Source organism: Hyperolius riggenbachi, chromosome 2 (assembly GCF_040937935.1).
Source record: "Hyperolius riggenbachi isolate aHypRig1 chromosome 2, aHypRig1.pri, whole genome shotgun sequence".
Classification (NCBI taxonomy): domain Eukaryota; kingdom Metazoa; phylum Chordata; class Amphibia; order Anura; family Hyperoliidae; genus Hyperolius; species Hyperolius riggenbachi.
This window is the reverse complement of record NC_090647.1, coordinates 10,373,844-10,390,441: the sequence shown is the minus strand read 5'-3', so window position 1 is coordinate 10,390,441 and position 16,598 is coordinate 10,373,844. Positions and strand designations below refer to the sequence as shown.

Below are 16,598 nucleotides of genomic sequence, written 5' to 3'. Positions count from 1 at the left end.
TGAGAGACCAGTGAAGGAGCGGATACAGGAGCATAAGCGAGATGTTACAAACTTTGCTATGGGTAAAAAAGAGTACGAAACCTCGGTGTCCAGGCACTTCCTACAATCTCGCCATAGAGCAAGTCAGTTGTGTTGGTTTGTGATTGAGGACGTGCCAAAGCTCCTGAGAGGTGGTAATCGAAAGAAACTGCTGCTGCAGTGTGAGGCTAAATGGATAAGAAAATTTGATTGTGTATGCCCTAATGGTCTAAACGAAAATTTGAGCTTAAGATGTTTTCTATGATGTTTTTCTCCTAGGATGAAATGGATTGCGCAGAATGTTTATAAAAGGACTTTCCAAGATTGGTATCGTTAAATATGATGAAATTATATTGCTATTGAAAGAATTACTATATAAATCGATTATGTCTGGGTGTCCTACTCCTCAGTTTTTATTGGGGTAGACACCTTTGGTGTAGTTCCCTTAATGGTTAAATGATATGTTTATTTGCTTCTTTGGGTCATGTGATTGTCACATGACTTCCTGTGTGTGGGAAGGTATTTAGGTGTCACTGGTGAAGGGTGTGGCACACCTGAGGAAGGGCTCCGCCCGAAACATGTTGTGTATGTGCCTCTATATGCTCACTAATACAGCTTGTTGCTAAAGCCCTTTGTGTGCAGTCTCCGTTTTTGAATTTCTACGGAGTCTATGGGGACAGGACATCTGTGCCTACAGGCTCCTGTGAGGTAAATCCAGGTCTGTGTATATATAGTGACTATTGTTTGATTACCTGATGAGGAAGTAGGCCCAGATACTTCCACAAGAGCATCTGCATTTTCTGTGCTTGCATCGTCCCCAGTCTTCACCTGAAATGTGATATTTTCAATCTCCATTTCATACACTCCGCGGGCTGGATTTCTGACTGTTTAAAAAAAAAAAAAATGATGGTAAATACATTATTCTTGAAGTGAACCAGAGGTGATAATAACCATATGAGATCATTAATTGTACAGATGAATAGTAGAACATTAGTAGTATAGAAAAGAGTCTAACCCCTATCCAATTAACTTTCTCTCCCAAGTTTTCTCACAGGAGATGATTTTTCATCTTATCTAAAAATAACTTTTCAAGTGGTTAGGGTAGGCATTGGTGGGGGTTAGTTAGGGTCAGGCATTGGTGGGGGGTAGTTAAGGTTAAGCATTGGTGGGGGTTAGTTAGGGTCAGGCATTGGTGAGGGTGTTAGTAAGGGTTAAGCATTGGTGGCAGGGTTGGTTAGGGTAGGCATTGGTGGGGGTTAGTTAGGGTCAGGCATTGGTGGGGGGGTAGTTAAGGTTAAGCATTGGTGGCAGGGTTGGTTAGGGTTAGGCATTGGTGGGGGGGTCAGTTAGGGTTAGGCATTGGTGGGGGGTTAGTTAGGGTCAGGCATTGGTGGGGGGTTAGGTAGGGTTAGGCATTGGTGGGGGTGTTAGTAAGGGTTAAGCATTGGTGGGGGGTCGGTTAGGGTTAGGCATTGGTGGGGGGTTAGTTAGGGTTAGGCATTGGTGGGGGTGTTAGTAAGGGTTAAGCATTGGTGGGGGGTCGGTTAGGGTTAGGCATTGGTGGGGGTGTTAGTAAGGGTTAAGCATTGGTGGGGGGGTCGGTTAGGGTTAGGCATTGGTGGGGGGTTAGTTAGGGTTAGGCATTGGTGGGGGTGTTAGTAAGGGTTAAGCATTGCTGGGGGGTCGGTTAGGGTTAGGCATTGGTGGGGGAGTTAGGGTTAGGCGTTGGTGGAGGGTTAGTTAGGGTTAGGCATTGGTGGGGAGTTAGTTACGGTTAGGCATTGGTGGGGAAGATTAGTTAGGGTTAGGCATTGGTGGGGGGGGGGTCGGTTAGGGTTAGGCATTGGTGGGGGTTAGTTAGGGTTAGACATTGGTGGGGGGTGAGTTAGGGTTAGGCATTGGTGGGAGGGTTAGTTAGGGTTAGGCATTGGTGGGTTGGGGTCGGTTAGGGTTAGGCATTGGTGGGGAGGTTAGTTAGGGTTAGGCATTAGTGGGGAGGTTAGTTAGTGCTAGGCATTGGTGGGGAGTTAGTTAGGGTTAGGCATTGGTGGGTCGGTTAGGGTTAGGCATTGGTAAGGGAGGTTAGTTACGGTTAGGCATTGGTGGGGAAGATTAGTTAGGGTTAGGCATTGGTGGGGGGGTCGGTTAGGGTTAGGCATTGGTGGGGGGGTTAGTTAGGGTTAGGCATTGGTGGGGGGTTAGTTAGGGTTAGGCATTGGTGGGGGGTTAGTTAGGGTTAGGCATTGGTGGGGGTCCAGTTAGGGTTAGGCATTGGTGGGGGTCGGTTAGAGTTAGGCATTGGTGGGGGGTTGGTTAGGGTTAGGCATTGATTGGGGGGTTAGATAGGGTTAAGCATTGGTGGGGGGTTAGTTAGGGTTAGGCATTGGTGGGAGGTCGGTTAGGGTTAAGCATTGGTGGGGGGTTAGTTAGGGTTAGGCATTGGTGGGGGGTTAGTTAGGGTTAGGCATTGGTGGGGGTCCAGTTAGGGTTAGGCATTGGTGGGGGTCGGTTAGAGTTAGGCATTGGTGGGGGGTTGGTTAGGGTTAGGCATTGGTTGGGGGGTTAGATAGGGTTAAGCATTGGTGGGGGGTTAGTTAGGGTTAGGCATTGGTGGGAGGTCGGTTAGGGTTAGGCATTGGTGGGAGGGTTAGTTAGGGTTAGGCATTGGTGGGGGGGGGGTCGGTTAGGGTTAGGAATTGGTGGGGGGTTAGTTAGGGTTAGGCATTGGTGGGGGGTCAGTTAGGGTTAGGCATTGGTGGGTAGAGATTGCTCAAACCTCAGATTTTGGGTCCGTGGACCGCGGACGCGAGCTTTTCTAAAAGTTCTCGGACAGGCGGACCCGGGCGACCCGCCAAAGACTTCAATGGGCAGGCAAACTTGAAACGTACAGGGACTATTTCTGGCCACATAAGTGATGGAAAATATGTTTCAAGGGGTCTAACTTCTCGAGGGAGGCATGGTGGAGTGGGCTACACACCAAAAGTCCCGGGGAAAATTACGTATTTGCACACGCACAGCATGGTTATAATCCCTAAAGGGCAGAAATCACATTGCATTCCTAAATTGGAGGCATAAAGTGCTTGAAAACATCTTGCGTGTGTAGACATGGATCAGGTAATGTAATTAGAGTACTGCTTCACACTGACACACCAAACTCACTGTGTAACGCACCACAAACAGCTGCAAAGGGTTGTCATTAGTTGACACTCCCAGGACATACAGTGTCAGTCCTCTTGGCGGCAATGTTTGTGTAGTGATACTGCATCACACTGAGAGACCAAACTCACTGTTTAACGCACCGCCGCAAACAGCTGTTTGTGTAGTGATGGCTGTGCTGGACTGGTGTGGATGTTGGTGAAAGTGCAGGCAATGGCGTTTTTCCAGCCCTTATGGCTGGGCTGAGTTAGCTCAATGGCAGAACAGTGACTGTCCAGCTGATCAAATTTGGTCTGTCCACAATGAAGCAACGACCTATTATCTTGGGTGTGCCCCCCAACACACTCACATAGGTCATTGCTTCATTGTGATACGCAAGCCCCTTCACCACGGCAAGGTAACGATCATGAAAGGGAATGGGCACATGTACATGTCTTTTGTTTTGTTGTTGCAGCCGCAGTGCAGCCAGAAATATTAGGCAGGCATGTACACGCACCAGAAACAATTGTTATTCTTTTAGCAGCTGCTAGCAATGGCCTTAAAAATTCAGGAACAGACCTGGAGTCCTGGACTGTGTTGGTGGTGGTGGAGAAGACAGTCAAGTGTCCTGCAGGCGGAGATGCTGTGTGGGGACTGACATAGTCTTCGGGGCAGCAACACACACAATTGCTCACTACCAGTTCAAGCATTTTCCTACCTTTATCTGGTCAGCAGGCTTCGGGAAGGCAGTAGCCCTCTAGGATCCATGCCTCATTAATTTTGATAAAGGTGAGGTACTTAACACTTTTTTGACCTGGGCGACTTCTCTTCTCAGTGACAATGCCTCCAGCTGCGCTGAAGGTCCTTTCTGAGAGGACGCTTGCGGCAGGACAGGAGAGAAGTTGGATGGCAAATTGGGACAGCTCTGGCCACAGGTAGTGCTGCTCGGATACCCCTTTTTTAAAATCCGGATCTGATTCGGATCTAGATACCCCAATATCCAATCCGGGTCGGATATCGGACTTCAAAATTTTCCGATCCGAATCGGATATCCGACCTCAGTATCCAACGGATTCAGATATCCGGATAGAAAACTGGAAGTGGCCTTTAAATTGCCTTAAAAATGTTTTTTTAGGGTATATGAGGCATGTAGCATCATTATTTTGTAAAGGGAAACACTAATTGATGATGTGGGGACTTAAAATCCCCCCCCCCAAAAAAAAAAGTGGCTGTAAATTAACATTAGGACTAGGTTCCAGACAGCGGTCGTGCAGCCCACATTGTGTCCAAAGTCCAACCTCACAACTGGGATATGACAGTTTTCAGCCAAGACACCTCCAAAAAATTACACAGCAATTGTGTTTTGGGTTGAATATAGGTGGTATCACATGTCACGTCACGTGACACGTGCCAAGTGCCGAGTAACAGTCAGACAGCAGAGGAGAAGACACTAGTGCACACTAACTGTCACACTGGCACTGCTCACAGCACAGCAGTTGTGTAGAAAGCTAACACAGTAGTACTACTACTCTAACAACTACTAGCACTGACTGCAGTACTACAGCACTAACTACACACAAACACAGTAATCCTATCCCCTAATCCCTAACCTAACCTATACCTAAGTCTAATAGCTGGCCAGCAGGCAGCAGCTGGCCTGGTCTGTGCACAGCACACACACACAGACACATAGCAGCTGCCTGCAGCACACACTCTGACTGTCACACAAATGACATCAAGCTAATTAACGATTTAACAATAGTGTAGTGATAGTGAAGGGGTTAATCACTGAACAGCTTTCAGTTTATCACTGCTAGGCCAGCAGCACTGGAGCACACACTCTGACTGTCACACTATGACATCAATCAAGCGAATTAACGGTTTAACAATAGTGTAGTGATAGTGAAGGGGTTAATCACTGAACAGCTTTAGGTTTATCACTGTGTACAGCCCTTGCTAGGCCAGCAGCACTGGAGCATGTCTCTCAGTGAGCATTTAGCAAGCTAAGACGATATGTCTCATCATGGCAGCCCTCCTTAGTATACAGGGGGGCTGGCCAATGTTCCTTTCTGTGATTGGGTGCCTGGGTTTAGGCTGGGAACCCTCTGATTGGCTCAATGAGGTCAGGTGGGGCTGGCCAGGGTTCCCCTCTGTGATTAGTTGCTAAGGCTTCTGCTGGGAGCCCTCTGATTGGCTCCAGGACGACATCTCCTTAGTTACAGTATTTCGGATCCGGATATCCGCAATATCCACGGATATCCGCGTTATGCGCCCAAATATCCGCAGATAGCTAGCCGGATTTTTAAATAATCCAGAATCCGAATCCAAATCGTATAGCGGAAAAAAGCTTGGATATCCGGGTTACACGGATATCCGGAATCCTGATGAGCAGCACTGGCCATAGGTCAAGCCTGTGCACCCAGTAGTCCAGGGGTTCATTGCTGCTCTGAGTGTCTATATCCGCACTTAAGGCCAGGTAGTCGGCTACCTGCCAGTCGAGGCGTTGTTGGAGGTGAATCCCGAAGGGCTGAGGCGATGCGTTGGACTAAGGAAAGTACGCATGTCTGACATCACCATGAGATCGCTAGAGCATCCTGTCCTTGCCTGCGTGGACATGGGAGGAGGAGGAGGAAGATTACTGACACCCTTTTTCCGTTGTGCTGTGATCTCACCCTTAAAGGCACTGTAAAGCATAGTTGCCAGCTTGTTCTGCATGTGCTGCATCCTTTCTGCCTTCTGGTGATTTGGTAACATCTCCACCACTTTGTGCTTATACCGAGGGTCTAGTAGAGTTGCCACCCAGTACAGGTCATTCCCCTTGAGTTTTTTTATACGGGGGTCCCTCAACAGGCTGGACAGCATGAAAGACCCCATCTGCACAAGGTTGGATGCCGACCTAGTCATCTCCTCTTGCTCTTCCTCAGTGATGTCAGGGAAGTTCTCCTCCTCCCCCCAGCCACGAACAATACCACGGGTACCCAAAAGGTGAGCAGCACAAGCCCCCTGTGACGCCTGCTGCAGTTGTTCTTCCATCTGCTCCTCAAAGCCACCATCCTCTTCTTACGCCTCTTCCCCAGATGACTCCTCCTCCTCCTTCCCCCCCTCCTCTATGCTGCTGCAGGTGTTGATGGAAATCTGGTTCTGGTGATGGTTCAAGCAACTCTTCCTCCTCTTCCTGTTCACGCTCCTCTACAGCTTGATCCACCACTATACGCACTGCATGCTCCAGGAAGAAAACGTATGGGATCAGGTCGCTGATGGTGCCTTCACTGCGACTCACCAGGTTTGTCACCCCCTCAAACGGACGCATGAGCCTGCAGGCATTACGCATGAGTGTCTAGTACCTCGGCCAGAAAATTCCCAGCTCCCGAGAGCATGACCTAGCACCGTAGCTGTACAGATGCTCGATGATGGCTTTATCCTGTTGTAGCAGGCGGTCAAACATGAGGAGTGTTGAATTCCAGCGAGTCTGGCTATCGCAAATCAAGTGCCTTGCCGGCAAGTTGTTTCTCCGCTGAATATCGGACAAGCACACCATGGCCATGTAGGAATGCCTGAAATGCCCACACACCTTCAAGGACTGCTTCAGGATGTCTTGTAAGCCTGGGAACTAACACACAAATCGTTGGATTATAATGCAGGGCACATGTGTCAACTTGCCTGATCTCAAAGCCGACAAAAGATTGCTGCCGTTGTCACACACCACGTTGCCGATCAATCTCCAGTTGATGCGGGGTCAGCCACTGATCCACCAGTTTGTTCAAAGCGGCCAGGAGTGCTGGTCCGGTGTGAATCTTGGCTTTGAGGCAAGACATGTCCAAGATGGCGTGACACCGTGGTACCTGGTGTAACGATTGGTGTCAGCAACACAGATTTTCTGATTATTGGTGATCTGCAGTATCACCAATAATACAGATGCTATACCTGATTATATGGTGATCTGCAAAATCACCAATAATACTAGTATAGCCGGACACAGGACAACCAATGTGAGATAGTGTTTGGTGCAACAGTAACAAGGAGGAGGAAGTTCACCCGAGGAGCGGGTGACTCAGACAGTACTGCAGCAGATGATCACCTGAGGAGCAGGTGAGTCAGACTGTACCGCAGTCAATGTGCACCTGAGGAGCAGGCAGCACGGACTGCTAAGCAGGGAGAATAGCACCTGAGGAGCAGACGATTAAGATAGTACTGCAGCCAATGATCTTCTGAGGAGCAGGAGCCACCAGCTGGGTTACCAAGGATGGTCGCCTGAAGAGCGGGTGATTAAGACTAAACTGCTGCTAATGGACACCTGAGGAGCAGGTATAACAGACAATGCTGCAGCTAAACTTCACCTGAGGTGCAGGTGCAGATAACTTTAAATCCCTCACCAGTGGCTAGGCCCACTGGTGAGGATAGCGAGGTCAGACAGGCAGAGTAGGCAACGTACGGACAGATACAGTACAGAAACGGAAGGCTGATTCAGTGTCAAGTACAGGCAGGGTCGGCAACGTGAATCAGATGGGCAGAGGCACAGAATCAACAAACAGGAGAATAGTCAGAGTATTAGGATCCCCAGTTCTGCCTGTCATTGCAGTGATGGGCTGACTCTGCATTTGCTTCAGTCTGCACATTACTGCAATGGAATTGTATGCAAGTCTGTGAGGATTCTCAGTTCTGCCTGTCATTGCAGTGATGGGCTGACTGTCCATCGGTTTTTGTCTGCACATTGCTGCAATGGAATTGCATGTGTGTGTGCAAGGATTCCCAGTTCTGTTTCTCACTGCAGTTATGGGCTGGCTTTGCATTTGGCTCAGTCCTGCTGCAGTGAGATTACATGGGAGTGTCTGAACACCTGCAAGGTGAGGGCCTTGTTAGCGGAGTACTTAAGATCCAGACTTCCCAGCAGCCTTTGCGGTCGCATTGTTTGTCCTCCCTGCTTGTGCAGCCTCAGCTCCTGCTCCTGTCTTGCCTGAGTCCTAGGATTTATATCTGTCTGGTTGCTCCAGTTCTGCCTGACCCCTTGGAAGTTCTTGTTCCTGTCTTGCCTGAGTCCTAGGACTATAATCTGTCTGGTTGCTCCAGTTCTGCCTGATCCCTTGGAGTTATAGCCCGTGTGTTTGCTCTTGTCCTGTATGCTGTATTCTGGATGAATATCTACATACCTGCTGGTGGACTTGAACTTACTAATATTGCCTGGGTAAATACTCCTGTCAAGTTGCTTCATGAACATAATGTTGCATGCTTGTTCCTGCACGGTCTGGAATCTACTTTGAATACTGTTGATGTACATACCTTCACTGTAAATAAAACATCACTTTGCATCATATCCTGGGTGTCTGCGTCTTTGGGAGTTCATCTGCACGAAGCAAAGCCTCGCCAGACGGAATGCCTGCTGGTGAGCATGACACAGAGGAAGCAGAAGGTCATAACAAATCAACAATGCAATTAGTACTTTAAGCTATCAACAGAATCTGGCTAAGTGTGGATCCCCAGCTCCAGCTGGTTCTAGCACACTTTGGGATCTGACTAAGGTCTGAGCGCTAACACGATAGCATTCACAACAGCAGACGCGAAGCTACTGACAGACCTGTCCTATATATACCAAACTCGATCCACAGCGCCGCCCCAGTCACTCAGCCAATCCGGAACATAGCTGGAGTCAGCTGACCGCGTGATCAGCTGACTCCCCTTCTAGATGCATAAAGGTCCTGTAGCTCGGCTCGCGCGCGCGTAGCCCTTAGTCTGTGAGCGATAGAAGGACCAGCAAAGCCTCAGTATGTAACCACGCGGCAAAGGCCGCTGGCAGATACGCGGAGATAGCCGCCATGCCGCTTGTCTCTGCGGCGGCATCTCCGCTATTTATTACAGAAACCCCCCCTGAGGAGTGGACCCCGGACACTTCCTACCTGGCTTCTCCGGGTGCAACTCATGAAACTCCTTCTTTAAATCCTCAGCATGCATGCGACAATCCGGCACCCAAGTTCTCTCCTCCAGACTATACCCCTTCCAATGGACCAGATACTGCACAGAATTCTGCACTAATCGAGAATCCAGGATCTTCTCGATTTCATACTCAGGTTGATCGTCAACCATCACAGAGGGGGGGGAGAGGAATCCACGTGCACAGCAGGCTTCAACAGAGACACATGGAACGATCTCACACCTCTCATGCTGGCTGGGAGATCAATCGCATATGTGACATCATTAATCTTTTTGGTGACAGGGTATGGGCCTACAAATCTGGGTCCTAACTTAGGTGACGGTTGTTTCAACGCCAAATGCCGAGTAGATATCCACACCATGTCCCCTGGGGAAAACTTTCACTCTACAGACCGCCTCTTATCCGCCTGTTTCTTCTGAGTCTGGAACACCTTCCCCAAATTCCTCTTAACTGAACCCCAAATCTTCTTTAACGCCCTTTGCCAATCCTCTAGGGCCGGGAAAGGAGAAAACTTGGAAGATTTTCCCGATACCACCTGAAAAGGGGAAAATCCTGAAGAGGAACTCTTCAGGTTATTATGCGCGAACTCCGCGAGTGGCAGAAACTTTACCCAATCTGACTGTGCATCTGCCACATAACACCTGAGGAACTGTTCAAGAGACTGGTTAACTCTTTCGGTCTGACCATTGGTCTGTGGGTGGTAGCCTGATGAGAAAGAAAGGTCCATACCTAACTGATGGCAGAAGGCTCTCCAGAATTTCGACACAAACTGGACTCCCCTATCTGACACCACATTCTCCGGAATGCCATGCAGCCAGAAGATGTGCTGAATGAAGAGATCAGCTAATTCCTGGGCCAAGGGGAGTCCTTTTAGAGCCATCTTACTGAACCTATCAACTACCACCCAAATGACCATTTTTCCCTCAGACCTAGGGAGTTCTCCTACAAAGTCCATTGACAAATGAGTCCAGGGCTCATTTGGCACTGGTAAAGGTTGTAATGTGCCCACTGGTGGCTGGCGAGAGGGCTTACTTCTAGCACAGACTGAGCATTCCCTCACAAACTCTTTACAATCAGATGCCAGCGAAGGCCACCATACACATCTGGCCAAAAGATCCTGAGTTCGGGTAGCCCCTGGGTGCCCAGCATTCTTATGGGTATGGAACAATTGTAAGAGTTGTAGGCGGAAAGGGAGTAGCACGAACAGAACCCCCTCAGGCTTCCCTTCTGGAATATCTTGTTGGTAAGGGCCCAAATTAGCCATCTAGTCCTCCCAGGTTTCAGTAGCTGCCAACACCACCCTCTGAGGTAGAATGGTCTCAGGGGCTGAGGGCTGAACTGCCTCAGGCTCAAAACAACTAGATAGAGAGTCTGCTTTGACGTTCTTGCTACCTGGTGTATACGTTATAATGAATCTGAACCTTGAAAAGAATAAAGACCAACGGGCCTGCCGGGGGCTAAGCCTTTTGGCCCCTTCGATGTACTCCAAGTTTTTATGATCTGGATAGACTGTAATTGTATGTTCTGCCCCTTCCAGCCAATGGCGCCATTCTTCAAAGGCTAACTTAATGGCCAAGAGCTCCCGATTACCAATATCGTAGTTCCTCTCGTCCGGAGAGAACCTACGTGAAAAGAAGGCACGTGGGTGTAGTTTGCCTTGAAGACCCGAGCGCTGAGACAGCACAGCCCCAACCCCTATTTCTGACGCATCGACTTCAACAATGAAGGAAAATGTGACATCCACGTGTCTCAGGATGGGAGCGGAACAAAACAATTTTTTCAATGTGGCAAAGGCTGACTGGGCCTCTGCCGACCAGTGATACGTGTCAGCCCCCTTTTTAGTAAGACTGGTGAGGGGTGACACTACAGAGGAGAACCCCTTGATGAATTTTCTGTAGTAGTTGGCGAAGCCAAGAAATCTTTGGAGTGCCTTCAATCCCACAGGTTGAGGCCACTCCAAAACAGCAGAGACCTTCTCTGGATCCATAGAGAGACTGGTAGTGGAAATAATATATCCCAAGAACGGCACTTTAGTGACCTCGAAGAGGCACTTCTCCAGCTTCGCGTACAGCAAATTCTGTCTTAATTTCCGTAGAACAAATTTAACATGCTTTTGATGCTCTGTCACATTAGAGGAGAAAATTAGTATGTCATCAAGATATACAAGCACAAATTTTCCCAGAACCTCCCTAAAAACCTCATTGATTAACTCCTGGAAGACGGCAGGGGCGTTACAAAACCCGTAGGGCATAACCAGATACTCGTAATGCCCGTCGGGCGTGTTGAACGCCGTCTTCCATTCATCACCGTCTCTAATGCGTACCAGGTTGTATGGGGCATCGCAGGTCTAGTTTGGAGAAGATACTGGCATTGGTCACTTGCACAAACAAATCGTCAATCAAAGGCAACGGATAACGATTTTTCACTGTGATCTTATTTAAACCTCTGTAGTCAATACAGGGTCTAAGACCACCGTCCTTCTTCTGTACAAAAAAGAACCCAGCCCCAGCTGGTGACCGGGAAGGACGGATGAAGCCCTTGGCCAAGTTTTCCTTAATGTATTCTTGCATTGCCAGTTTCTCGGGCCCAGATAAATTATAAAGATGGCCTCTAGGGGGCATACAACCGGATCTTAACTCTATGGGACAATCAAAACTCCGGTGAGGCGGGAGTTTATCTGCAGACTTTGGACAGAACACATCCGCAAATTCTGCGTACTGCACTGGCACCCCTTTAACCTGTATCTTGGTGGCGCAAACAACAACTCTCTACAAACAATGATGATGACAATGGGTGGACCAGCTCTGTAGCTGACCTGACGCCCAGTCAATCTGAGGGCAGTGGAGTTGCAACCAGGGCATGCCAAGAATGATAGTAGAGGTTGCCATGTGCAGGACAAAGAACTGTAATTTCTCTTTATGTAACACCCCTATATTACATATTAGTAAGGGAGTCTGGGAAAGAGGTTGTCTACACTGTAGCGGAGAGTCATCTACCGCTGTGACCACAATCTGCCGGTCTAAAGGGAGTAAGGGAATCCCCAATTTTTTTACAAAATCAAAGTCTATAAAATTGGCTGCAGAGCTGGAGTCTACAAATGCCTCTGTGGGTGTGGTCTGACCCTCCCAAGTAATGGAGCAGGGAAGGAGCAAACGATTATTGTTTAGAGGTATTGACTGCTCGCCTAGGGTATTACCTCTGACCTCACCTAGGAGGCAGCGTTTCCCGACTTAGGGCAGTTCTGGACAACGTGACCCTGCTCCGCACAGTATAGACAAAGTCCTTCTGACCTTGTGCGATTCTTTTCCACTTGCGTCAACCTAGAATGTCCGATTTCCATCGGCTCGTCTGTAGGTGACGAGGGTGGAGAGGAGGCGTAGGAGACAGATCTTACAGCATTTCTACCACGGGTCTGTTTTTGATAATGCAGGTGGCGATCTACCCGCACTGCCAAAGAGATTGCTTCGTCTATGTATTTGGGTTCGGGATGTCCCAACATCAAATCAAAGACTGCATCAGACAATCCTGACAGAAAACAGTCTAGTAATGCCAGGGCCGGGACAAGGTCCACCATCAACAGAGGCTGAGCTGCCAAGGTGCGCCCCCCCCCCCCCCCATCTCCGCAGCAAGCCCATGCGCGGCTCTCTGATAAGTAGTGGGGGATCACACAGACAGGCTGACGTCACGTGAGATGCATTCCGGCTGGCAATGGGGGGGGGGGGGGGGTCAAGGGTATTGCATGATGCCCATGGTACGGGGCTGGATTTCTACTTTTCAGTACCCAAGGCCCACTTTTATTAACTGCCCCCCCCCCCTGAGTCTAAAAGTATACACACAAGCTATAACTGTCTCTTGTAGGGACCAGAATCCAATTCCCAGGGTGACAACAAGCTTATACAGACAAATCTCTTGGCTACAGCTAAAGTGATGAGTGTTGTTGCTGTGGGGAAGGGGAAGAAGGAACACAATGTAATGACTTCTAGCTGGTGGGGTAAGGAGGAGAATAATGAATTCAGCTGTTGATTAAAGATCTGGTGTGTGCTATATACATACATAATAATAATATGGTAGGACATTAGACTATGACTATGGTAGGATTAGATTGTGAGCTCCTCTGAGGACAGTCAGTGACATGACTATGTACTCTGTAATGTGCTGCAGAAGATGTCACTGCTATATAAATACATAATAATAATATGGTAGGACATTAGACTATGACTATGGTAGGATTAGATTGTGAGCTCCTCTGAGGACAGTCAGTGACATGACTATGTACTCTGTAATGTGCTGCAGAAGATGTCAGTGCTATATAAATACATAATAATAATATGGTAGGACATTAGACTATGACTATGGTAGGATTAGACTGAGAGCTCCCCTGAGGACAGTCAGTGACATGACTATGTACTCTGTAATGTGCTGCAGGAGATGTCAGTGCTATATAAATACATAATAATTATATGGTAGGACATTAGACTATGACTGTGGTAGGATTAGATTGTGAGCTCCTCTGAGGACAGTCAGTGACATGACTATGTACTCTGTAATGTGCTGCAGGAGATGTCAGTGCTATATAAATACATAATAATAATATGATAGGACATTATATGGCTATGACTATGGTAGGATAAGATTGTGAGCTCCTCTGAGGACAGCAGAGCCGGGACAAGGTCCTCCAGCACCCAAGGCTGAGACAGCAAAGTGCGCCCCTCCATCCCTGCCACCCCAGCCGTCACACACTGATTGCTATTAGACTAAGAGGCGCCCCGGGGGCCCACAACCTCCCAAACACCTTAATATCTAGTTATCTGGCTTGCAGTCACTGCCATGTATCCCCTTTTATTATTTCTTTCTGCTTCAAACACAATTAGGAATGACAGCTGAACGAATTCTGCGCCCCCTCCTACACTGCGCCCTGAGGCTGGAGCCTCTCCAGCCTATGCCTCGGCCCGGCCCTGGAGGACAGTCAGTGACATGACTATGTACTCTGTAATGTGCTGCAGGAGATGTCAGTGCTATATAAATACATACTAATAATATGGTAGGACATTAGACTATGACTATGGTAGGATTAGAGTGTGAGCTCCTCTGAGGACAGTCAGTGACATGACTATGTACTCTGTAATGTGCTGCAGGAGATGTCAGTGCTATATAAATACATAATAATAATATGGTAGGACATTAGACTATGACTATGGTAGGATTAGATTGTGAGCTCCTCTGAGGACAGTCAGTAACATGACGATGTACTCTGTAATGTGCTGCAGAAGATGTCAGTGCTATATAAATACATAATAATAATATGGTAGGACATTAGACTATGACTATGGTAGGATTAGAGTGTGAGCTCCTCTGAGGACAGTCAGTGACATGACTATGTACTCTGTAATGTGCTGCAGGAGATGTCAGTGCTATATAAGTACATAATAATAATATGGTAGGACATTAGACTATGACTGTGGTAGGATTAGATTGTGAGCTCCTCTGAGGACAGTCAGTGACATGACTATGTACTCTGTAATGTGCTGCAGGAGATGTCAGTGCTATATAAATACATAATAATAATATGGTAGGACATTACACTATGACTATGGTAGGATTAGATTGTGAGCTCCTCTGAGGACAGTCAGTGACATGACTATGTACTCTGTAATGTGCTGCAGGAGATGTCAGTGCTATATAAATACATAATAATAATATGGTAGGACATTACACTATGACTATGGTAGGATTAGATTGTGAGCTCCTCTGAGGACAGTCAGTGACATGACTATGTACTCTGTAATGTGCTGCAGGAGATGTCAGTGCTATATAAATACATAATAATAATATGGTAGGACATTAGACTATGACTATGGTAGGATTAGATTGTGAGCTCCTCTGAGGACAGTCAGGGACATGACTATGTACTCTGTAATGTGCTGCAGGAGATGTCAGTGCTATATAAATACATAATAATAATATGGTAGGACATTAGACTATGACTATGGTAGGATTAGAGTGTGAGCTCCTCTGAGGACAGTCAGTGACAGGACTATGTACTCTGTAATGTGCTGCAGGAGATGTCAGTGCTATATAAATACATAATAATAATATGGTAGGACATTAGACTATGACTGTGGTAGGATTAGATTGTGAGCTCCTCTGAGGACAGTCAGTGACATGACTATGTACTCTGTAATGTGCTGCAGGAGATGTCAGTGCTATATAAATACATAATAATAATATGGTAGGACATTACACTATGACTATGGTAGGATTAGATTGTGAGCTCCTCTGAGGACAGTCAGTGACATGACTATGTACTCTGTAATGTGCTGCAGGAGATGTCAGTGCTATATAAATACATAATAATAATATGGTAGGACATTACACTATGACTATGGTAGGATTAGATTGTGAGCTCCTCTGAGGACAGTCAGGGCTGGTTCAGACGGACGTTTGCAGAGCGTTTACAGCCAGCGTTCAGGGCTTGGTGTTAAACGCTCCCATTCAAGTGAATGGGAGCGTTTGTACCAAGCTTTCAAGCGCGTTTACACAAACGCGGCGTTTGGGTCCCGATTTTCTCTGGCGTTCAAGGAGCCCCTGGAAGCTACATGTAGCTTCCAGGGGAGGTTAACCGCGACGGCTAATGTCCCCCTAGGGGAAGAAAAAACGCGACCGCATCCAAACGCACACGAACGCTGCTGAACGCAACGCCAGCAAACGCAACGCCTCCAAACGTCCGTCTGAACCAGCCCTCAGTGACATGACTATGTACTCTGTAATGTGCTGCAGGAGATGTCAGTGCTATATAAATACATAATAATAATATGGTAGGACATTAGACTATGACTATGGTAGGATTAGATTGTGAGCTCCTCTGAGGACAGTCAGGGACATGACTATGTACTCTGTAATGTGCTGCAGGAGATGTCAGTGCTGTATAAATACATAATAATAATATGGTAGGACATTAGACTATGACTATGGTAGGATTAGATTGTGAGCTCCTCTGAGGACAGTCAGTGACATGGCTATGTACTCTGTAATGTGCTGCAGGAGATGTCAGTGCTATATAAATACATAATAATAATAATATGGTAGGACATTAGACTATGACTATGGTAGGATTAGATTGTGAGCTCCCCTGGGGAGAGTCAGTGACATGACTATGTGCTATGTAATGTGCTGCAGGAGATGTCAGTGCTATATAAATACATAATAATAATATGGTAGGACATTAGACTATGGCTATGGTAGGATTAGACTGTGAGCTCCTCTGAGGACAGTCAGTGACATGACTATGTACTCTGTAATGTGCTGCAGAAGATGTCAGTGCTATATAAATACATAATAATAACATGGTAGGACATTACACTATGACTATGGTAGGATTAGATTTTAAGCTTTGAGGATAATCAGCAATATTGCTATGTACTCTCTAACATGGGCATCAGCACTATATAAATACTTAAAGGGAAGGTCCAAGCAAAAAAAAAAATGAGTTTCACTTACCTAGGGCTTCTACCAGCCCCAT

General features: G+C 47.3%; 1 protein-coding gene across 3 annotated transcripts in view; it reads right to left on the bottom strand.

The window, feature by feature from the left end:
• Nucleotides 1–16,598, bottom strand: part of LOC137545351 (protein mono-ADP-ribosyltransferase PARP14-like) — a 245,744-nt gene that overhangs the window by 116,114 nt on the left and 113,032 nt on the right. For all 3 annotated transcript variants that reach the window (XM_068266480.1, XM_068266481.1, XM_068266482.1), the window contains one exon: nucleotides 771–902. In XM_068266480.1, coding sequence (XP_068122581.1) covers nucleotides 771–902 — 132 coding nt within the window. The remainder of the gene's footprint in view (nucleotides 1–770; nucleotides 903–16,598) is intronic.